Source organism: Monodon monoceros, unplaced genomic scaffold (assembly GCF_005190385.1).
Source record: "Monodon monoceros isolate NGI ecotype Baffin Bay Population unplaced genomic scaffold, NGI_Narwhal_1 Super_Scaffold_7, whole genome shotgun sequence".
Lineage (NCBI taxonomy): Eukaryota > Metazoa > Chordata > Mammalia > Artiodactyla > Monodontidae > Monodon > Monodon monoceros.
This window is the reverse complement of record NW_021703784.1, coordinates 101,404,725-101,427,547: the sequence shown is the minus strand read 5'-3', so window position 1 is coordinate 101,427,547 and position 22,823 is coordinate 101,404,725. Positions and strand designations below refer to the sequence as shown.

Here is a 22,823-nt window from a genome sequence, read left to right as displayed (position 1 = left end):
GTTAGGAACATTTCACAGCAACAATTTCAGTGAACTTCTCTCCAGCTAACCTGGTGCCCTGGGCAGCAATTATGTGGGTGATAAAGCTCTGAGAGTTGATGTGATAAGATCACGTGGTAGTAAATGGAGGAGTCCGGATTTGAACCCAGATCTTCGTGCTTTCTCCTTCACCCTTGAACAGCCGAAAAAATCAAGGCAGAGAGATCAGGTGGGGCTGTTCAAGCATCTGTGCTGGCTGGATGGTGCTGAGACTGCTAAGCTCCTCCTCTCTGGACACTTCAGGGGCTACTTGTTAAACACTTTTATTTAAATATAGTAAATAGACATTTCCAGTTAAATGTGGCAGGTTTAAACATGTGAGTTTGTTTCCTCTTAAAATCTAAAATGATAGTAATTAAAAATGATGTAAATTTACAAAGACAAAGAAAATAGGAGGGAGACAGCACTAGACCAAAGAGCCTGACAACATTCTGAAAGATGGAAAGTGGATAGAGGCTCATTTACTCTCTTAGAGAATTAGAAGTTGAAATTAAGCGTTCCCTTCTTGGAGGGGCCAAGAGGCAGCCCGATTGCCCCCAGGAGCCCTGGAGAGGTTCACCGTGGAAGGCAAGGTTTGGGGCTGACAGTAGGGCCGGGACTGATTCAAGGTCTCTATGAGAAGCAGCTAGGTTGCCCTGCCCCCCAGGACCCACCTGACCCCTCGCTACCCGGCTGGGGTGGAGGCGGGGGCTTTTCGAAGAAGCTTTGCATCTCGGGGGGCCCTGGGGAGGGTTGGGGGTGAGGGACTGGACCAAAAATGGAGTTAAGTAAAACCTACAAGTGCTGCTGGGGGAGGGGGGTAGTCCTTCAGTGACATGGCAGGCTTGCCTTCCAAGAACCCGCAGAGAAGCCCACCCTTCTGACAGGCCCCGCCCATGCCCACAAAGGTTTGAGCTGCTAAGCCTTCTTTGTTTTTCTAAACAGCATGCTCTATTACTATTTTTTAACTCTGTTAGGAACTTGGTGTACCTGGCACTTTGTGCCGTACCTAAGCGTTGGAAGACTTCTGTTTCCTCTACTGCTTTACCCCTCACCCTCCAGAATATCTTTTCTTGTTTTTTTTTTTTTATAGTGAAAGGATACAAGGAAATATTTATAAAATAGAAACAACACCCTCCCCACCCCCATTTAAGAAATGGATACTATTTCCTTTGAGGTCCCTGCTGTGCCCCTCCCTGGTAGAGGAAACACTGTGCTGTCTTAATCATCCCCTTGCTTTGCCCTGTGATTTTATTACATATGTTTGTACTGGTTTTGCATGTTTTTGAATTTTATATAAACGGAGCCACGCCATGTTTATTCTTCTGTGATTTGCTTTTTCCTTCAATATTTCTAAGATTTATCCAAATTAACGTGTGTGGCTGTAGAGCACTCCTTTTCCTTGCTGTATAGTGATCCATTGAATATACCACAATTTATTTTTCTCTCTTGTCCCCCTGATCATTTTATCTACCCCTGTGTATGATCTCCTAAGATCTACTTGGCCCTTGCTCTTCCATATAAATTTTAGAATCAGCTTGTCAAGTTCCACCAATAAACCCCCCCCTTGAAATTGTGACTGGAACCCAACTGAATCTATAGACCAGTTTGGGGAAAATCAACATCCATATGAAATTGAATTTTCCAGTTCGTGAACATGGTTTATCTCTCCATGTAATGTTTTCAATAAAGTTATGTATGTTTTCTCATAAAGATCATGGCTTTTTGGGTTAGATTTATTCTTATGTATTTGATATTGTGATGCTATCATTCATAGTTTATGAAAATAATTTTCTTATGTCCAGCAAATCTAAAACATTTATTTCCTTGAAAATTCTTCTGGGTTTTCTGTATTTATAATCATATCTATGAAAAGATAGTTTTGTTCTTCCTTTTTAATTTTTATATCTCTTATTTTTAATTTTTTTTTTTGGCTGTGCCACGCGGCTTACAGGATCTCAGTTCCCCGACTAGGGATTGAACCCAGGCCGTGGCAGTGAAAGCCCAGAATCCTAACCACTAGACCACCGGGGAACTATCTCTTATTTTTCTTGCCTCTGTCTGGGTGGAAGAAAGGGTGGCTACCCTTGACTTGTTTCTCACAATAGAGGGAATGATTTCAATATTTCACCATAAAATATGTTTGCTGTGTTTTTTTATTTAATAGATGACTTTTATTAGGCTGAGAAAGTTCCCTTCTATTCCAAGTATGTTGAGTTTTGATTCTTTTACTTTCATTCTCTGCCTCTTAAGAATGGCCTGTAGATGGATTGTTTAAATCTTTGTCTTCTAATAACTGAAGTACAGTCCATTCTTTTTGGCCACGCCACACAGCATGTGGGATCTTAGTTCCCTGACCAGGGATCAAACCTGTGCCCCTTGCAGTGGAAGCACAGTCTTAACCATTGAACTTCCGGCCAGGGAAGTCCCAGTATTCAGTCATTTTTATCTATTGTAATTAACGTTCTTGGATATATTTCTACTCCTTTATTTTGTGCTGTTGTCCTATCTTGGCTAGTGTTTTACCCTTTTAAGTTATTTTTTTGCTGGGTGTAGAACTCTAGGCTAATAGTTATTTCTTGTCAATATACTGAAAATTTTATTCTGTCTTCTGGTGTCTATTGTTGCTGTAAGTCAGCTGTCATCTACTTCATTGTTTTGTTGTTACTGTTCCTTTGAAGATACTTTCTGTCTCCAACTGCTTTTAAGATTTTTTTGTCTTTGGTATTCTACATTTTACTGTGATGCGTCCAAGTGTGGTTTTCTTTGTATTTATCTAAATGGGATTCCTTAGGTTTCTTGATTCTATGAATTGATGTCTTTCATCAGTTCTAGCACAGAGTCTTAGCCACTGGACCACCAGGGAAGTCCCCCTCCTTGTCTCTTAATAGCTCCTATTTTCTCTGTTTCTGGCATTCTGAATAATTTCCACAAATCTATCTTCCAATTAAGTCTTTCATCAACTGCTAAACCAATCTATTGAAGTTTTTTTGGTTTTTGTTTGTTTTTGTGGTTGTACCAACTCATTGAGTTTTATGTGTCAAATGTTTTATTTTTCATTTCTAGAGATTCTGTTTGGTTCTTTTTCAAGTTTGCCTGCTCATTTTATATACTCTCGCTGTCTTACATTTTAAGTTTTTTTAAAAATAATTTTTTAATTTTTAATTTATTTTTTGCTTATTTATTTATTCATTTATTTATTTATGGCTGCATTGGGTCTTTGTTGCTGCCCATGGGCTTTCTCTAGCTGCGGCAAGTGGGGGATACTCTTCATTGCAGCGTGCGGGCTTCTCATTGCGGTGGCTTCTCTTGTTGCAGAGCACGGGCTCTAGGTGTGCGGGCTTCGGTAGTTGTGGCTCGCGGGTTCTAGAGTGCAGGCTCAGTAGTTGTGGCACGTGGGCTTAGTTGCTCTGCAGCATGTGGGATCTTCCCGGATCAGGGCTTGAACCCGTGTCCCCTGCATCGGCAGGCAGATTCCTAACCATTATGCCACCAGGGAAGCCCAAGTGTTTTTTTTCAAATTATTATTATTTGGCCATGCCATGAAGCATGTGGGATCTTAGTTCCCTGACCAAAAATGGAAGAATTATGAAAAAAGACATGGGGGTCCAGGAATTAGGGAATCTAGCCCAGAACATGGCAAACAGAACTCCCAGGAGAAGTGCTCGCTGCAGTTCTAGAGAGCCAACAGCATTCACTTAGGCGGGGGATGAACAGAAGTGTACAGAAAAAAGAGGAACCGTCAGACTGGGAGGAGGAAGAATTAGCAATCGGTATAATATAGAAAACTAAGCAAATGAAAAAAACAGGGCAATTATTAACTCCATGAAAAATAAGTACACAAAAAAGGTAATTTAATTATAGCCCAATTCTTGGCTCTGTAATAAGTAGATAACTTTCACACAGTAATCCAAACAGTGAGTATGAATTTACCTAAAAACTGGGGAGAAAAGGAGAGGGCAGGGTGCTCCCACAAGAGAGCTATAAGCCTCATCTATTACGATAGGGAGCCAAGAAATAATGTCTAAGCATAAACATATTTAAAGAATAGCTAAGAGAACTGTAGCATGGGAGCAGTACTGGGGAATGGGGAGAGGCTTGCAGGATCTTAGTTCCCTGACCAGGGACTGAACACGGGCCGCTGCAGTGAAAGCGCGAGTCCTAACTGCTAGACCGCCAGGAAATTCCTGAGAGGCTGTTTTCTTGTTATAAACTGCCTAATTCCATAGTACCAAGTACTTAATACAAGTACAAGATACTTAAAAAAAAAAGGCAGCACCACTCTCCTCATCCTTACTGTACAGCTTCTTGGAGCTCTAACTGGTGAGGGCATTGGGTATCATGCACAGTTTCTTGCTTTGTATTGCTTTATTTACACTGTCCAGACCAGTACAATTCACATATTTTTTAATAATAGGTACATTGTATTATATCATATAAATTCACCTTAGGTTGGGCTTAGGAATAGTTTCTCCGCTTTCATCATCATGAATAACTATGAGTTGAACCCAGATCAGACTTCTTTGTTCCGAGTTCACACAGTTCATCACTTCACTGGGGTGAAAGGGATTGTGAGGCCCCAGTGACACAGCTCCAGTGACAAGGGGCCCAATACCTGCTAGGGCAGGCCCTTCCATCTCTGATAAGCTGTCTCAGAAGACTCTTCAGGTTAAGCTGAAATCTCTCTGACTGACAGCGACACTCGCTCTACCTGTCGTTTCCATTTCCAGACGAAACCTCCTGCTTATTCCAACTGTGCCTCAGTCAGCTTGATCTAGAAAGTCTAGACCACCCTGATCCAATTGGTTTGTTTGCGAGTGGCTGGACTCTGCAGAGAGGAGGGGGATGGGGCTCTTTCTCTGGTCCAGTCCCCTTGCTTCTCTTAACCTGGCCCCAGAATACATTCCCTGGGGAGGACAGCGGGTGACCGTGGGCTGTCCCTCACTGTCTCCGGCACAGAGGCTGTTGCCCGGCAGAATCAATCAGCTTGGGGCCCTTGGTCTCAAGAGCAAAAGCTCTGCACTTACTTTCTGGAGTTGACTCCTTGTTTCCTCTAGAGGGGCTGCCAACTCTAGGATGTTAGAGCTGAATCTGGTCAAACTGCCTCATTTTACGCTTGGGGAAACTGAAACACACAGGGATTTGGGTACTTCCCACAAGCCTGAGCTGTCTGCCACATGCTAGCCTGTACCTGGTCGGACAGAAGATATAGGTCCTTCCTCAGGCAGTAGGGTTCCTGGCTCACAAATGGCTCAGGGCGGCCCTGGTAGCGCTAACTCAAAAGAAGCCTGTGAGGCGGGCCAGGCAGACTAGCCAGGGGGCTCCAGGAAGCACCAAGGGCCCAGACTGTGGGTCTCTGATGCTTAAGGTCTAAACATGTACCTTCATTCAGTCTTCAACCTGACTCAACACCTATGGTCCATGCCTTTCCAGTGAATCTCACACTGTGGCCACTGCCCAGTGAACCTGCCCCTCACCTGACCGATCTGGGCTCCGGGGCACAGAAGAGCATCTTGACTGGCAGTTCTAGGCTTCTGCCTCCCAAACCCCCTCCCCAGGACCCCAGAGACGCCCCTCCTGTGTGCCGCGGCCCCACCTCTGCTCTGTCTCTCTGAGCCTTCCTCTCCTGGGATGCTTTCTGGGCACGAGCATCCAAGTCAGGAGCAGCAGCTGTGTGGTCTTCAGAAGCCTGGTGGGGGGCTGGGGCCACTAGCTCCTGCACGGCGCTCTCTGCCCCCCACAGCAGCTTCTCCCTTGGTGATCTTCATGGAGCATCACAGGCCTGAGACCTTGGCTGAGCCCAAGACTTCCTGTGGGAAGGCAGCTATTCCCGGGGCCCCCTGCTGAGCTCACGAGGGGAGATCAGAGCATGTGTTTTGCCTGCAAGCTGAGCTGGGAGGAGCCAAGCCTCTGGAACCCCAGGGAGCAACAGGGGGCTCAGTCTCACCCAAGAAGAGCCTCTGATTGTCTCAGGCAAGGCCCCAGCCAATTCTGCAGCAGAAGCAGAGTGACATGCCTAAGGGAAGCGGCAGACGAGGAGGCTGGGCCTATGCCCTCATCTCACCTTGAGCACTTCAGAACTCTGCCTTCAGACCTGGGAGTGGCTTCTGGGGAAAAGTGGGGAGAAGAGAGAGCCCAAAGGGCCAATGCCTGGGTTTCCCTGAGGAGGACGGAGCCCAACCTCCTGGGGACTCACTGACCTGCTGCTACAGGTCACCCAGTGGTCAGGGTGGTGAGAAAGGGGCACTAGGAGAGGAGAGGGAGGCTGTCGCCCAGCACACTGCTGCACTGGAATGGGCCTGGGGCCGTGGACTCTGCCCGGCTCAGTGGGAGGGGCTGGAACTCCCTGGTCCTGATTCCACAGGGGCTTTAACACGGGCTCAGGCGTCAGGCAGCTGCCAGCCCCTCACTCACAGGCATGTTGATATGGGCGCTGAGCAGGGGTGTGCTCTGGCCTTCTCGGAGCACCAGCACCTATGGAGAAGGTGCCCCAGGTAGTAGGGGGCATTCCCCCTTTACCCCTGCTCCTGCAAAGGCCAAGCACGGTCTGGTCTGCACTGGCCCTAGTGCAGGGCTTTGTCAAAGGGGAGGGGGAGGCTGGGAGGCCTCTACTGGGCAGACACCCACCCCATCCTGGCAGCCACCCGGGGGCCTTGTCCGCACTCACTCACACTGACCTCCCCAACTAGTACCAACCGGCAACCTACCTTGATAATGTCTGAGATGCCCTTGTCACTAAGACTCTCCACAAAGGTCTCCAGGGGGTAGTTGAGCCCTGGCACCAGCAAGGGGACCTAAGTTTGGGGACAAAGAGGTAAAGAAGTCAGCCCTCACACCTAGACAGTGTTTGGTAGATTCCAAAGCACTCTCATACCTGTTGTCCCAGCTGAACTTCAGTGTGCCCTGGCAGGGTGGGCAGGGATGACAAGCCAGTTTGAGGAGGATGTGGGCTCAGTGGGGGGAGTGAATGCCGCAGGGCTGCATGCATGTCCCTAATTAAAGCTAAACCTTTTTTTTTTTTCTTTTGGCCACACCACACAGCAGGCGGGATCTTAGTTCCCCGACCAGGGATCGAACCCGTGCCCCCTGTAGGGGAAACGTGGAGTCTTACCCACTGGGCCACCAGAGAAGTCCCTAAACCTAAACCTCCAACCAAGTCCAGGGCTATTTCTTTCACATCCCAAAGTCTTTCTCAGTTTCTGGTCCTTCCAACTTAGGGTCAAACCTGGACCTGGGGGGAAACAAGGCTCTTCACTCTGGAAGAGTCTCCGTGGGGCTCCCATTCCTGCTGCAGGAGTGGCTAGAAAACAGGGCGGGCTCTGGGACCCCAGAGCACCAACAGGCTTCTGAGAGCAGCACCGGTGAGGCCTGGACTCTCACTGTTCTCCCAGAACCTTCGGTGTGCCTCCCTGAGACCTCTCACAGGCTGGGAGAAAAGCAGCTGAGGCAGGTCTCGGGGGCTCTCCCCAGGGCCCCTGCTGCACCCTAGTCTGGTCTGTGGCTGTAGCCACTTGCCAGCTCCCTCACCTCTGACCTGCAGACATCTAATCCGGCCCCGCCCACCCTTTCTCACTCCAGGTCTCAGTAAGGTGGGTCCAGTACCTTGAAGAAGGCCCGGGGCAGAGCATAGAGCCCCTCGTTGTACAGGAAGCAGACCAGCAGCCCCAGGATGGGTCGGGCTGTTGAGGTGTTCTGCAGGTGAAGGGTGAGCTTAAAGGTGGGGCCCAGGCCCTGAACCTGTGCAGAGGGTGGGGTGGGGAGAAAGCCCGTAGGACCTAGTGGCCTTGGGGGCCGAATATGGCCTACCCCGGCCCTGCCCGCCCGCTCCCCCATCAGCGCCCTCAAGTCACCTTCCTCGAACCACTCTAACGCACTGTCCATCCGCCCCTCAAAAGGCACGGAGCTCAGAAGCTTGGCTCCGTGTGCAAGGGATGAGCAAAATCCCAGAGCGGAGAAGGGGCTCGACCGAGGCCACTCAGCAAGTTGGTCGGAGGCACAGTTGGCCTGGGGAAGCCGGCCCTGGCTCCCACCTGTGTCCGTGCCCTGCCCCACCTCGCTCTTCGCAGGGCCTGGCCCAACCTCCTCCTCTCGTCCTCTGGTGGCTGCAAGGATTTCACTTTCCTCCCTCTTATCCTCGACTGCTCTGCAGCCGCTTCCTCTCTGTATCTATCCACTTTCTTTAGGGAAAGAGATATCAGAAGCCCAACTGGATCAGACAGCACACCTCAGGGACCCATTCAGAGCTGGCTGGAGCCCTGATGACCTTGAGGTCACTTGTGTCTGAGTACAAGGGGCCCTCCTCCTCCTTGTGCCAGTGTAAGTCTCAGGATGGCCCCTTCCCAGTACTGGGCAGTCCCAACTCCTTGGGCTGCCGGCAGTTACCGAAATGAACAGGTTTCTTCCCTGTACCGCAGCTGTAAGAGTCCCTCAAGGCTCCTGGGAAGAAACAGCCCAAGGTGACTACCTGTGTGCCCTGCCCCAAGTCTGGGGGCTCGTCTGAGGCACCGCATGGAATAAGGGGGCTGGAGAGCGTGCCCCACTCTGCGGCCAGCCAAGGGGAAGAGGCGGCACAGGAAAGAGGTGAGAGCGCTCTCACAGAGGAGGATGTGAGACTTGGGCCCTGGGCCTGTGGGAAGGTGAGAAGGGGCACGGGGCCTAGTTGCCTTGGGATCCGCTCCTGGGCCGAGGGGTGCCCGCACAGCCCTGACCTCTGCCCTTCTGGCCCTGAGGCGGCCTGATGCCCCCCGCCACGTGGGTGCTCACCACAGCGTGCAGCTTGAGCGGCTCCCGCGCCGTCGCAGACACGGGGCTCAGGCTGGACTCGAGGGCCTGCGCGTAGGCACGGGCGGCCCGGAGGCGCAGCAGGTAGAGGTCTGCCTGGAAGGTCCGGTGCATGGCTGAGGAGGCACACAAAGGGCCGATGCTGGACGTGAGGCAGGAGGAGGGGGCAGGGCTGGGGGAGAGGGTGCTGCTCAGGCGGCCGTGGGGAGAGTGCGAGAGGAAGGCACAGTGGGCAGAGGCTGGGAATGTGGGCAACAGGAGGACTGAGGTCCCACAGCCAGCCTCTGGTGACACTGGACGCTGCGGACCACTCCCTGCTCCTCCTTCCTGGTTCTCCCACCACCTGGCTGCCCATACAACCGCAGCCTCCTTTGCTGGCTCCTTCTAGTAAGGGCTGGGGTTCCCTCGAGTTTTGTCCTTGGTCTTCTTCTCATCCTCTGTCTTCCTCGCTGCCCCATCCATGTCCTGCCCTGGCTGTGACCACCCCAAAGAGGAACAACCGCGAGCTCCTGAGGGCAGGGGTGCATCAGGGTCTGGCCTGCGTCTGCACCTGGTACTGTGCACTCATCTTGGGCAGCTCGGTGCCCGGCCTGCCTGCTGCTTCTAACTGCCTGATGGGCACCTCCACCTGGACGTCCCATCAACCCCTGGAGCTCAACGCTGCGGAAACCAACCTCATTTCCCTAACTCCGTCACTGCATCCCCATCCATCAAGTCACCCAGGTCCACCCCTCACAGCTAATCATTTTCCAAGGTCGGATGACTCTTCCTCAGGGCCTCTCCAGAGCCCGCTCCCTCCCCTCCATCCCACTGTCCCTACTTTCCAGACTGAGCACCTTGGTCAGCCAGTCTGTCCTTGCTCCTTGTGCCTGTGAGGAGCCTTCTGCCATTCAGAAGCTTTCATCTTTATGTTACCCCATCCTTTCATCTTTCCTTTTTCCTCTAATACTTTCACAGTTTATTTTTAATTTACCCAGAATTAACTTTTGTGTTTGGTATGAGGTAGAGTTCTAACTTTTTTTCTAGAAACAAGTTGTCCTAATTATGTTTCTTGGACAGTCTCTCCTTCCCCCACTAATTTGAAATGACACATCTATCATATACTGACTTTCCACATGTACAAGGGTCTGTTTCTGGACTTCCTAAACGTGCCACTGAGCTGTATCAATTCCCATACTGATGCCACAGCTGCTAACTCCTACAGCTTCATAGTTCATTCTGCTATCTGATGGGCTGAGTCTCCTCATTCTTATTTTCCCCAAACTTCTTAGATTTACTCTTAGAATCAACTGGTCAAGTCCTCAAAATAAAACCCATTGGGATTTTAACTGTAACTTTGCTATGTTTCTAGATTAATTTCAGAAGCTGTTAACTAATCAACAGCTTTACAACTTCAGGTCTTACTACCCTGAGACTTGGTAAATCTCATTATTTAAATATCCAGGTGGTCTTTCCTGTTCTTTAAAGCAGTTTTATAATTTTCTTTATTAGACTTTGTATGTTTTCTTGTTAAGTTTACATCTAAGGATTTCTTTGCTATTGTGAATGGAAACTTTCTCTTTTCTAACTGGATACTGTTGGTATCCAATACAAAAGCTATTGATTCCTGCCATTTTCATTATACCTTAGAGAACTTCCTAATTATTCCTCTAATATATCAGCTGCTTCTCTTGGGTTCTCTAGGCTACAACAGCCTGCTAGCTATTTTCTTTATCCTGTAATTTATCCTTTAAACTGTAAGCCAGATTCCTTTCAAAGACAGAGGGGGTTGAGTTACTGTATTTTTCTGCTTAACATCTTTCCCATCTCTCCACTACACGGAATAAACCAAAACATCTTAACTTTGCATTCCAGACCCTTTCGGAGCCAGCTGACCTGCTTTCCCAGCCTTCCCACTGGCCACTGAGCCCTCCTGCACTGTACCCGCAGCCACATGACAGATGCTGCTTAGATCCAGGTAGGGCCCTGTGCCTTTTCCCAAGCCTCTTCCTGAATCGCCCTCCCCTCTCCCTCTCTGGCTGGTAGGCTTATAATCAGCTTTTGGGGTCAAATCCAATATCATCTCTCTCTGAAGCCTTTCCCAGGCTCCCAGGCAAACACACAGCCCTCTGCAGAGACTTCTTCTACACCTGTCACGCAACATGAAGTTAGCAAGGTCTACTGAGCTCTTTAGGTAGGGACTGGCCTAATTCTAGGCACCTGGCACAAGGCCTGGCATAATCATAGGTATTAAGTGAATGAATGAACAAAAAGAGCAGGAAAATCAAATAGGATAAGGAAGAACCTCGATCAGATTCTACTTCTCTCATGAGAATTCCTCCATCTAAAAGTGGCTGCTCCCTCCTCGAATCCTAAGGGCTCTCGCCCTCACCCACAGCACCTTCCCCCTTGAGCTGTAGCTCTTTGTTGGCAGGGTGTACCTCCTAGGCTGTCTCTGGGCTTCCAGAGGCATGAGACCCACCCGGTTCACCCAGGTCTCCTCGCACTGCTCAGGGCACCCAGGCGGCATTCACCCAGTTCCTGCTGCTTTGGCGCAAGGGAGGAGGAAGAGGAAGGAGCCAGCCTGAATCTCACCAGTGCCAGCTTCCCGCTCTCGCAGTGTCTGATCCACATAAAGCCGGGTCTTTCGGGGCATGTTGAGTTTCATGGCCTGGGCTGGTGGGGGACCTGCTTCACCTCCCCCCTCCACAAACACTGCTGTGCGCTTCAGGATCTTGATAATCAGGCCACCACCTAGGGAGGAGGACAGGCAGAAGCAGATTTGTCCTCCCCATTTCTACCCTACATTCCCATTCTTTCTTCCCAAACAATCTGTCTCATATCGACCCATTTCAGTCTTCCTGCTGAGACTCTGAGTTTCTGGAAGGAATGAAGTGTGTCCTACCATTAATTCATACATTCATTTAGCAGCTGATTTACTTGTTTATTTTTGGCTGCGCCACTCTGCTTGCGGGATCTTACTTCCCTGGCCAGGGATCGAACCCGAGCCCCCTGTAGTGGAAGTGCAGAGCCCTAACCACTGGACCGCCAGGGAATTCCCTAGTAGTTATTTATTGACCACTGTGATGTTCCAGTTCCGCATTGTGGCGGATACTGGGGTGAACTGGAGACACAGCCAGGGCCTGGCCCCCAGGTAGTGACATCAGACTGCTGGTGAGCTGTCCCCAGTGAAGGCCCAGCCCAGACAGGACGTGTCTGCAAGCCCTGCTTTCCAAACCTAGGCCCACCAATGTTGCACATCCGCCTCCTCTTCTTTCCCAGGATCTGGCCTATCTCACCGACTCCCAACTTTAAACCCCCTGCCAGGCGTGACTCGCCTCACCTCGTGTAGTCATGATGAGGGTGTGATCTTCCCGCCCGTAGCGGCCAAAGCAAAGGCTGGTCACTGCATCCTACGGTGGCGATGTCAGAGTTTAGCTGGGAAAATGACTCAGTGAGGAGAGCAAGTCTGGGGGGAGGGGGATAAGGCTTGGAGACCCCAGATATGACGTAAGAGGTGAGATGTGAGGCGAGGCCTGGAGCCACGCTGCCTCTAATCCCAGCCCCCTCCTCACTGCCACGGCCACAGTTCCAGACTGAACATCACTGGCTTTGGGGTCAGCTTTCTAAGAGGTCTCCCAGCCTAGTCTTCCTCCCCAGTGTCTTTCACACTGCTGCCTCTGCTGCCTTTCAAAAATACAAATATGACCACACCTATTCCCTGCTGAAAAACCTCCAGTGGCTTCTGCCCTCCTTGTCAGGACATTCAAGGCCTTCCGCATCTGACGCCAACCTGCCTTTTCTATTAGTTCTCTCCCTGCCCTTTCCCCAACCCACACACCACACCGCCTGCCCTCCCAGCAGCCTGTGGTCCAAACCAGCTGCTTTCCAATTTTACATTGTGACATATGACACTTTATACATACAGGTACACAAAGTTTCACATGTGATATATTCTGAACTTCTTTTTTCTGGTTCTGTTGCTGGCCTATTAAATTGATTTTGTTTGAAAAAGTCTGGTCCAGATTCATCAAACTACCTGGACTCCTTTAAAGAACACTCATGCCTCTCAGCCTTTGTTCATCTTATTTCCAGTCTGGAATATTCTATCTCCATTTATCCACTCCATTTATCGAAGCAGACTGCTTCGAGGCCCAGCTGAATTGTGGTTTGCCCTGTGAAATGGCTCCTGAGTTCCATCCCCATTTATCCTTCACCACTCCCCGCCCCCAGTCACTGGGCTGCCTCTGTGCTTTTTCAGTGCTTTGCTCTGCTTTAGTCTGCCTTGTATTTGAATCGGCTGTGTCTCTAGCTGGCTATCACTTCAGACTGTAAGTTCCCCGACAGTAAGGATTCAGTCACTGATTTATCCTTCTAATACAGTGAGTTGTGCATATGGGATGCTCAACGAATGTTTTCAAAATGCATCAGAAGTTAAGGGTGGCAGGTGGAGTGGGGTCAGGAGAGGCAGCGAAGGGGCCCCACAGGTGGGAGCGGGGCAAGGAGGAGGCAGCAGCTCACCGGCGTGCGGACGATGCTGAGCAGGGCCTTGTCGCGGTAGATGCGGACCTCTCCGTTGGCCAGTCCGGCCATGACGGCCTGCAGGCCCCGGGAGCGCTGCTCCAGGAGGTTCATGGTCAGGATGGCTGCGGGCATCTGCACCGTCCACAGCCTCTTACCCTGCGTGGGGGGCAGGGGACGGCTAAATGTCTGCAGGGGGCTCAGGGCTTAAGAGTGGAAAGAAGGGGTGGCTGGAGTTGCTGGGAAGGGAAGGCCGGAAGGGCTCGCCTGCTGAGGGGGACTAAGGAGGCACGGGTGGAGGGGCTGGGGCTGGTGCTTGCCCAGAGGCCACACCTTGTGGGTGAAGCCATGCAGGCTGTCTTGGTTGCTGCCCACCACCAGGACCTTGTGAACCCGGACGAGCCCCACAGGCTGGGCACTCAGCTCGATGCAGTACTTGGGGCGCTTGGAGTCTCTGTGGAATAAAGACACACTCTCCCAGCCCCAGAGGAACCCTCTCTCCTTCCCCGGCTGACCCTCCTCTTTCCAAGCCCCACAGACTATCCTGGCAGGAACCTTGGCCCACAAGCAGATGACTGCGCTATTAGTTCCACCTCTGTGACTTAGTACTGCATGACCTTGGATAACAGGAAGTGTGTCTTCCCTCCTAGTCTTCCTCTCAACTTTACCACAGTAATTTGTGTGATAACCTGGCACTTACCAGTTTACAGTGAGCGCACTGCAGGTTAGACAAAGTAATGGACTGACGCAGTTTAGTAATTCATCAGAAAAGCATGAGGAGTTTATTCTGTGTAAATGCACTGTTCTCAGTTTCCTGGCCTCTGAGTCTTAATTTCTCTTATCCAGAAAGTAGGGGTAATTCCTGTCTGTCCATCACAGGCTCTAGCCCACCTTGCTTAAGTCTGAGCCAGAGTCATCTCCCACCTGATGACTCCTCTGAGAGCTTCCCCACTGGTCTCCGGGACTCCTTCCAATCTACCCTCCACCCAGCACGGTAATCTTTAAAAAATGTAAACGGGTCATGTCATTCTTCTGAGTAAAACCCCATAATAGTTTTCTACTGCACTTCGGATAAAATCCAAAATCTTTACCATGTCCCACCAGGTCCTGCATGAACCGACCCTGGTCTCTACGTCATGTCTTGCCACCAAGCTTGAGTGGCACAAGACAATGTCTTTCCCACCTAGAGTTCGCTTAAATTTCCTCTGCCTGTAACACTCTCGCTTCACTTTAGCGGAGCACAGGCTCCGGACGCACAGGCTCAGCGGCCATGGCTCACGGGCCCAGCCGCTCCGCGGCATGTGGGATCTTCCCGGACTGGGGCACGAACCTGTGTCCCCTGCATCGGCAGGCGGACTCTCAACCACTGCGCCACGAGGGAAGCCCTTGCTTCACTTTCTGAACAACTGGCTCCTTCTTAACCTTCATCTCCCCAGACAGGCATTCGCTGATCACCCTGACCCCATTGTTTTTTCCCATTGAGCCTATATTTTTTCTCCATAGCATGCATCCAGTTTGCAATATTACCTTGGTTTGTTGACTTTAATATCTATCTTCCCACAAGGGCAGGGACTTTGTTAATGTTTTGTTCATCAATATATCCCCAATACCTTATACAATGCTTAATACATAGTAGGTGCTCAAAAACATTTCTTGAATTAAAAAAAATGACTGTTGAGAAATATCAAACTAATGCATAAGGAAATTTCACATACCTATAAAAGCAACAGAACAAATATGAGACTATTTTCATTTCTTCTAATATCTGATTGCATCACTCGTGTTACGGCCACCCGGCCCAGTCTCTCACTTTGCCAGGCCCCATCAGACAAGCCTCCACACGTCCCCTGTGCTCAAGGGCTCTGCCTCCTATATGAGGTTCTCAGCTCTTTCCATTCCCACATTCCAGCCCCAAAGCCCCCTGCTCATCTTACAAGCCCTCAAGACCACCAGGTTTCTGAGATGTTCCTCTGGCCCCAGAGACCACGGATGTGGCTACCTTCTCAGCATATAGATGTTCCCGTTGCGGCAGGCAGCAGCAAGACGGAACTCCACATCGAACTGGCCAGAAACCTCCAGGAAGACGGGGACGCTGGGTAGGCTCATCTGCAAAGAACAGACTCAAACATCCCGATTTCCCTGGAGCCCCAGCCCTTCCCTGACCTGAAGTAATTCCTCCAAGTCCCAATCTCCTCACTAACACCCTGCTGGTCACAGTTTAAACTTGTACAATTTTTCTGGAAGGAAACTCGGCAACATGTAGCCCTTTGACTAAACTAGGCCACTTCTAGGAATGCATCGTAAGGAAGCATTTAGATAAGCACGCAAAGATGTTTGGGCAAGGAAGCCCACTGAGGTGGTATTAATAATAGCAAAAAACTGCAAACAAATGTACAATAGGTGACAGGGTACATCTATATAATCGATGTTGTGTGGCCTTTGCAAAGGCTGATGTGGTTTTATATAGATATGGAAAGATATTGATAAGCTTCTGCTACATGAAAACAGTAGCTTACATGATCCTATACCACGAGGCCATATTTGTAAAAAAAAAAAAATTATGTAAAGTTATATATCTGTGTCTAAATATGAAAATGTCTGCAAAGACTTATGCCAAAGACTTATCTGTGGGTGGTGGGATTTGGGGATATATATCTTTTTCTTTTCTTCTTTTTTTTTTTTTTTTTTTTGTGGCCCCATCACATGGCATGTGGGATCTTAGTTCCCCGACCAGGGCTTGGACCCGTGCCCCCCTGCAGTGGAAGCGCAGAGTCTTAACCACTGGACTACCAGGCAAGTCCCTGTATCTCTTTCTTTACGCTTATCTACATTTTATAATTTTCTACAATGAACACATATTACCAAGAACTAACGGGGGGGCAGGAGATATTGGGGAACAGGGGAGGGAATGGAGCCTGGGCCACGGGTGTGCCCACGGCCAGGCCCCACACTGACCTTGGCCAAAACAGTGAAGGCCTCTGGGTCCAGCACCAGGAGCTCTTTGTTCTCAGTGCCCAGCACCAGGCAGGACACAGCGTCCTCGTCAGCCAGGTTCTTCTTTAAGGTGGTCATGGTGGTGATGACTGTCTGCAGAGGGACTCCAGGGGTCACCCAGTAGCTCCCCTCACACCATCCCCCCAGAGACTCCCAGGACACCCCAGGAAGAAAGAGGGCAAAGGAGGAGGAAGAGTATCAGAGATGTGACAGAAGATTTATGTACAAAGGTGTTTACTGCAACAAACCTAACTTTCTAACAAAAGAGGATTGTCTAAGTCAATTATAAGCTATCTGTATGATAAAAAACCCATGCGGTCATTTACAAAAATCACATTTTACAAGAAGACTCAGTGACAGGGAGGATGCTTCTAACGTATTAAGAGAAAACACAGGTAAAAAGTTATGTTGGTATTATCCCAGTTTTAAAAAAATATATGAATAAAAAAACATGCTGGAAAGCTAAACCCTTAAATACAAACACTGGTTATCTCTGGACAATGAGATCATAGGTGATGTTTAATTTCTTCATTGTGCTTTCCTACAGTTTCTACAGTGGGCATATGTTCTTTTTCTAATTGTGATTGGAGAGAAAACAAAAGAGAAGGGGATGATCCCTTTTTTAGGAATTTCTCCTATGGAAATAATTTAGCGGGACTAAAATGTTTCTTTGGATAAAGCTGTTCATTGTGTGACTATCTTTAAGATAAAAAAAAAGGAATGATCCTCAATGCCTAGTGGAAGGAGAAAAGTTATAGAAACATGGATGTTAGTGGCTCCCAATCATGTAACCATACACATACTTGAACGATGGCCTCCCCAAAACTGCATCTTTTAAGCAATACTTACTTAATTTACTTCCTGATTTTAAAAGTACTCAATGATAGTGACACCTGTGGACCTCAGCTGCTGCTCGGCAGGAGAGAACAGTGTTTCTCACAGAATTGTCTAAGGCTAGCCAAATGCTGAGGTATGTGTTGGTCAGTGTGTTCGGCTCACGTGGCCTCTACAGGAAGTAGCCGGTTCCCCTGCGGCTTTCTGAAATGCAGGGACAGCTATGGGAGCCCATCCCTGGGCTAGGGTCAGGAACCCCTAGGTCAGGAACCACTGGAGTTCATCAACGAACAGGATCATCAATAAAGCCATTAAAAGCATAACTAATAAAAATATGAAGTGCATAAAAAGGAGACATTTCTTCTCCAATGACCTGCATGTGAATAGTTACATAAACTATGAATGAAATAATGAATAATCAATGAAATAATCAAGGGGCCACTTGATTAAAAATGGAGTTCTTCAAGACTAATGCTCAAGATATAATGTTATGTACTCAAGGGAAGCAGGATATAAAAGCATATTTATAAAGGAAATGTACCAAACTGGTAAGAGTACCTCTGAGTAGTGAGTGTAGTCACTTATATTTCTCTTTATTTTCAAAGTTTTCTCTAATGAAAATATATTACCTTTACCCCCAAGATGATAAAAGTTATATAAAGCTACATAACTATATATCAATTCAAAGCTGTCACTGTGGGGCTTCCCTGGTGGCGCAGTGGTTAGGAATCTGCCTGCCAGTGCAGGGGACATAGGTTCAAGCCCTGGTCCGGGAAGATCCCACATGCCGTGGAGCAACGAAGCCCATGAGCCACAACTACTGAGCCCGTGTGCCACAACTACTAAGCCCGCGTGCCTAGAGCTCGTGCTCCGCAACAAGAGAAGCCACTGCAATGAGAAGCCTATGCACCGCCAACGAAGAGTAGCCCCTGCTCACCGCAACTAGAGAAAGCCCATGTGCAGCAACAAAACCCCAATGCAGCAAAAAATTTTTAAAATGAAAATAAATAAATTTATTAAAAAAAAGAAAAAAAGCTGTCACTGTTAACTGGAAAGTAGAAGCCCTGCAGCTTTGTGACTATATATGTGGAAGGGTAACTGCAAAGTAAAAATAGTTGCATTTGGCTATAGAATTTACCACTAATGTTACATGGTCTTTTCAAAAAACTGTCCATATTTTTTCTAGGGAAATAAGAAGAGAGGGGCAGTACCTGCCGCCTGATGGACTTGGACTTGTGCTGGTTCACAAATGCCTCCATTTCACTCAGCTCCAGCTGCAGAAACCTGGACACACAGAGCACTGACACCTGCCTGCCTTGGGCCTGGCTGCCCTCCCCAGGCCACTCCAGGGCCGCTCCCTCCCCGCTGGGAGCTTCTGGAGCCCTGGCCCTCCAGAGGGCCCTTACCTGAGTGACTGTACAGACAAAGGCACCTCTGCCTTCCCCCTGTAAGGAGAGGGACCATCATGGCAGGTTTAGTTAAGGAACAGGGCCTGGGGTTCAGACTGCGGGCTCTGGGATGAAGGCGTAGGGGTGGGGGAATGAGAGAGGGGTAGGAGGCATACGAAGGGGGAAGTGGGATCTCACCGGATGCCCTCCAGCATCTCCTTCAGTGTCAGGGGGTCAATCCGGTCCTGTGCCAGCATGGGAAGAAGGTACAGCCTGTGAGCACCAGAGCCAGGCAGGGAACGAGGACAACCCCAAGGCTGCCACCTTCGCCTTCTTGTTCTCATCCCGCACATCACTCACCTCTTTGGCCTGGTTCCAAAGGTCCTGTTCCAGGGGGTTTGGAGGCAACTGGGGCAGGCTGAACTTGAAGTAGGGCCTGAGATTCTTATACACATACACACAAGGGCCTGACGCGAGTGCCAGCGCTGGTGTCCGGGGTTCGTGTTGCTCCATGAGGAAGGTGGCAGCAGCGGCTGGCAGGGCAGGTAGCGGGCTTTCGCTCAGCACTGTGGGCCCTTTAAGCACCTTCAGGCGGGGCTGCTGCCCACCTGGGCCAAGGTCCCCCACCACCAGCTGTAGAGAGAGGCTGGCTGATTCCTGGCTCAGGGTCTAAAGACCACCCCCCTACTGCCCCTCTTCTTGGGCTTAGCTTTTTGCTGGTGCACATTCATATAGGCTCACAATGCACCATGGGTGGGTGGGGGAAGGGCAAAGGCTTTGCAAGAAGGCTTGTAAGCTGTGTGACCTTGGGAAAACTGATGCAACTTCCTGAGCCACAGTTTTCCCACGTGCAAAAGGGGAATACCTACCATATGACACTTGTAGTGAAAATCAAATGAGATAATCAACTCGAGAACCTAGCAAGGAGTAGGTGGCAGCTCATGTTTTCACTGTTTGTTCAGTAAACATTTCTTCAGGGCCTGCTCCATGCCAGGCACTGTTCTAGACACTGGAACAGTTGCTGAGGTCATTGGGGGGCCTGAAACTCATATCTGGGCTCTGAGGCCTGGCTTCCAAACAGGAACAGAGCTAAAGATGCAGAACCAATCACGCAGAGCAGGATGTGCTCTATGGACCCAGAGAGGAGAACCAAGCTCCTCAGCCTGTCTTTTCCACCCTCCAAGCCACTGTAGCTGCCATGCAAACCCATTCTGCTGAGTGAGGCCTTCAAGGCCCCTCTGATCTGGTTCCCAACTTGTTTTCTAACACCTCCCTATCCATGCTATGCTCCAGCCAGAATGCGGGCTGCCACAGAATGCCCGGATTCTGAGCATGTACAGTGCGCTAGGAGCCACACCAGTAACTTCATGCATCCTTTCATTTAATCCTAGCAACAACCTGTGAGGTAGGTACGATTATTAGCCTCATTTCACAAATGAGGAAGCTGTGGCTTAGAGATGTTAGGTAAAAATCACCCGGCTAGTAAGTGGTAGAGCTAGGACCTGAACCTAGGTCTGTCTGGATCCAAAGCCAGTGGTCTTAATTATTATTTCATATTGGCCTCAACTTTCTAATTTCAAATTTGCTCTTTCCAAATATGCTGTGAACTTCCAAGCCTCTCTGCCTCTGCTTGTGCTGTTCCCTCTGCCTGGAATGCCCTCCTCTCTTCCATGCCTTCTTGGGACACTTCATTCATCCTTCAGCACCAGTTCATGTTACTGCCCTCTAGTGCCTCCTGATGGAGTCACTGTTCTTTCGTTGGTGCTCCCGCAATACTTTCCATATATTCTATTTTAGCATCCACTCATCTACCCCAAAAATATTTATCAATTATCTAATTTGTGCCAGGCACTGGGTTAGATGCTTGGAATCGACAGTAAGCAACCTAGCCATTGAAAAAGTTATTACACAAAAGCATTACCATTTCACATTAGTTACTGGGTCTGTGATTTCTCTACCCTTCACTGCTGTCAGCCCAGCGCCAAGTATACACTAGGTGTTCAGTCAACATCATGGATGAATTAAGGGCATTGTCTATATCTCCTTCTGACTATGGACTGACTCATTTCTGAGTTCAGTGTGTGCACAACACCTGACACACAGAAGGGGTTCACTGTATGCTTGCCGAATTGTTGAATGATTTATGGATAGGAATTTGGGGGCCAAAGTCACCAAATCCGACTGCACAGTCCATGTAGGGTATGACTCCCTTCAAGCTGCCCACATAACACACCCATTGTGGGTTCACTGCCCTTGCTGAGGGCTGAGCTGACAGACCCAGGTCTGACACCTTTTACAAACTCGGTAAACTCAGCCTCTCAGAATCTATTTTCCCACTAATAAATAATATCTATGTATGTGAAACTGCCTCAAAGAGAGTCTACTCCAGACATGTTAGCTTCCTTTATTTAGCCCAATATATATCTCAACCTTTTAAAAACCTGTGCCTTCAAAATTTTAAATCTATTTTTCTTCTTTTTTTTTTTTTTTTTTTGCGGTACGCGGGCCTCTCCTGTTGTGGCCTCTCCCGTTGCGGAGCACAGGCTCCGGACGCGCAGGCTCAGCGGCCATGGCTCAGGAGCCCAGCCGCTCCGCGGCATGTGGGATCTTCCCGGACCGGGGCATGAACCCGTGTCCCCTGCATCGGCAGGCGGACTCTCAACCACTGCGCCACCAGGGAAGCCCTATTTTTCTTCGTTTTTTAATATTTTCTTGACTACCCCGTGCGGCATGTGGGATCTTAGTTCCCCAACCAGGGGTCGAACCCACGCACCTTGCATTGGAAGTGTGGACTCTTAACCACTGGACTGCCAGGGAAGTCCCCCAATTTTTTATTTCTTTATTTACATTTTATTTACTTACTTTTATATTTTAAATTAAATTTAAAATTTAACCTTTTTATTATGGAAAATTTTCAGTCATACACAAAAGTAGAGAGACTCATATAATGAACCCCCAAATACCCATCATCCAGCTTCAACAATGATTAGCTCATGGCTAATCTTAAAATCTATGCCCTTTTCTTAAAAAAAAAAAAAAAATTATTTATTTGGCTGCACTGGGATCTTAGTTGTGGCGTGTGGGATCTTTAGTTGGGGCATGTGGGATCTAGTTCCCTGACCAGGGATCACACCCGGGCCCCCTGCATTGGGAGCACGGAGTCTTAACCACTGGACCACCAGGGAAGTCCCTATGCCCTTTTTTTTTTTTTTTTTTTTTTTTTTTGCTGTACGCGGGCCTCTCACTGTTGTGGCCTCTCCCGTCCCTTTGATAAACATAAAACTCTCACTCTCCTCCCTTCTACTTTCCCTCCAGAGTAACGCCCCATCCCCAACCAAGGGATATGCCCTTCCAGTAAAGAATTACTTCAAGTTAACAAAATTAAGATGCTTTATCTTAGTATAATTTCCGGCAGCATTTTGCTCTGCTTTACTTTCCGCAGTCTGTACTGTGAAATCAACAGGTTCTCTTCACTTTCCACATTAAAAATAAAATTTAACCCTAAATGTGCTTTTTCAAAGTACACGTTAATTCCAGATTATGCTGAGCTTCTTTGGAGCCATCGGGAAGTCTCACCTCTGGGGTGATATGCTTACCTTGTACTCCCCGTCCCCATGCAAATCTGCCAGCTCTGGAAAACATAAAACAGCCATAAGCCAGGGTCTCAGAATTCTAGAGGCTTCCCTACAGAACCATTTGACTCCTCCGTCCCCCAAGAACCGGGGTTCCTGGTCCCAGAGACTCACGCAGGCAGGCGGAAAAGGTGTGGATGTTGGCCATGGGGTCGTAGTGTGCATCCAGCCATTTCGAACTGGCTTCACTGCTGGGAGAAGAGGGAAAGAGTTGCGGGGGGCGCGGAAGATGAATCCCAAGGGAGGGGAAAGAAAACTTGCCGGAGCTGGTTTCTGAGAATGAGGTGTGTAGGCAGCTTTGAACTAGGGGTATAGAACATCTGGGTCCAAGTCCAGGCTCCACCACCAGCGCACAGAGTGACCTCGAGTCACCCACACGCACCCATTCACTCCTTGGGCCTCAGTTTCCCCACTTGATCTCTAAGAGCCCTTCAAGGACCGCCAGCGCTGCTGAGAACCTCAGGAGCCCAGATCCCGGGGACCAGGGCACCCTCTTCACATAGGTAGGAAAAGAGGCCTCAAGGACCCCAGCCTTCACCTCTCAGCTCTGCCGCTGTCGGAATCCGACGAAGACGCAGCAGCCATCTTCTCAGGCGTCACCCTGGCAACCAGCTCCGGCAAGCCGCCGCGCAGCGCCTAATAGAGCCCGGGTTCTGGAAAGCTGGCGTATAAAGGT

At 49.2% G+C, this 22,823-nt stretch overlaps 1 protein-coding gene across 5 annotated transcripts; it reads right to left on the bottom strand.

The window, feature by feature from the left end:
- Positions 1-3,575: 3,575 nt before the first annotated feature.
- On the bottom strand, positions 3,576-22,749 carry BBS1 (Bardet-Biedl syndrome 1). 5 transcript variants are annotated; one of them, XM_029208132.1, is made up of 17 exons: positions 22,686-22,746; positions 22,262-22,338; positions 22,112-22,146; positions 18,876-19,148; positions 18,714-18,760; positions 18,534-18,572; positions 18,339-18,411; positions 16,255-16,386; positions 15,299-15,405; positions 13,633-13,753; positions 13,300-13,458; positions 12,122-12,191; positions 11,374-11,532; positions 8,782-8,915; positions 7,621-7,755; positions 6,726-6,812; positions 3,576-6,492 (listed from the first exon to the last, which is right to left on the bottom strand). In XM_029208132.1, the coding sequence occupies exons 1-17, from the start codon at positions 22,730-22,732 to the stop codon at positions 6,406-6,408; spliced, it is 1,782 nt and encodes a 593-aa protein (XP_029063965.1). In that variant the 5' UTR covers positions 22,733-22,746; the 3' UTR covers positions 3,576-6,405. The 5 variants fall into 5 exon arrangements, with proteins under 5 accessions (XP_029063965.1, XP_029063966.1, XP_029063967.1 ...); XM_029208133.1 differs by lacking the exon at positions 3,576-6,492 and having other exon boundaries at positions 6,505-6,812; positions 18,876-19,048; positions 22,686-22,749; XM_029208134.1 differs by lacking the exon at positions 3,576-6,492 and having other exon boundaries at positions 6,505-6,812; positions 18,876-19,048; positions 22,262-22,335; positions 22,686-22,747.
- Positions 22,750-22,823: the final 74 nt, after the last annotated feature.

Coding starts and splice junctions, on each gene's coding strand:
- BBS1 (XM_029208130.1), bottom strand. CDS start 22,732: ATGGCTGCTGCGTCTTCGTCGGATTCCGACAGCGGCAGAGCTGAGAG. Junction 11,533..12,121: donor CCTCATCATGACTACACGAG/GTGAGGCGAGTC, acceptor CCTCCTCCCTAG/GTGGTGGCCTGATTATCAAG. Junction 8,916..11,373: donor AGAGCGGGAAGCTGGCACTG/GTGAGATTCAGG, acceptor GTGCCTCCTCAG/CCATGCACCGGACCTTCCAG.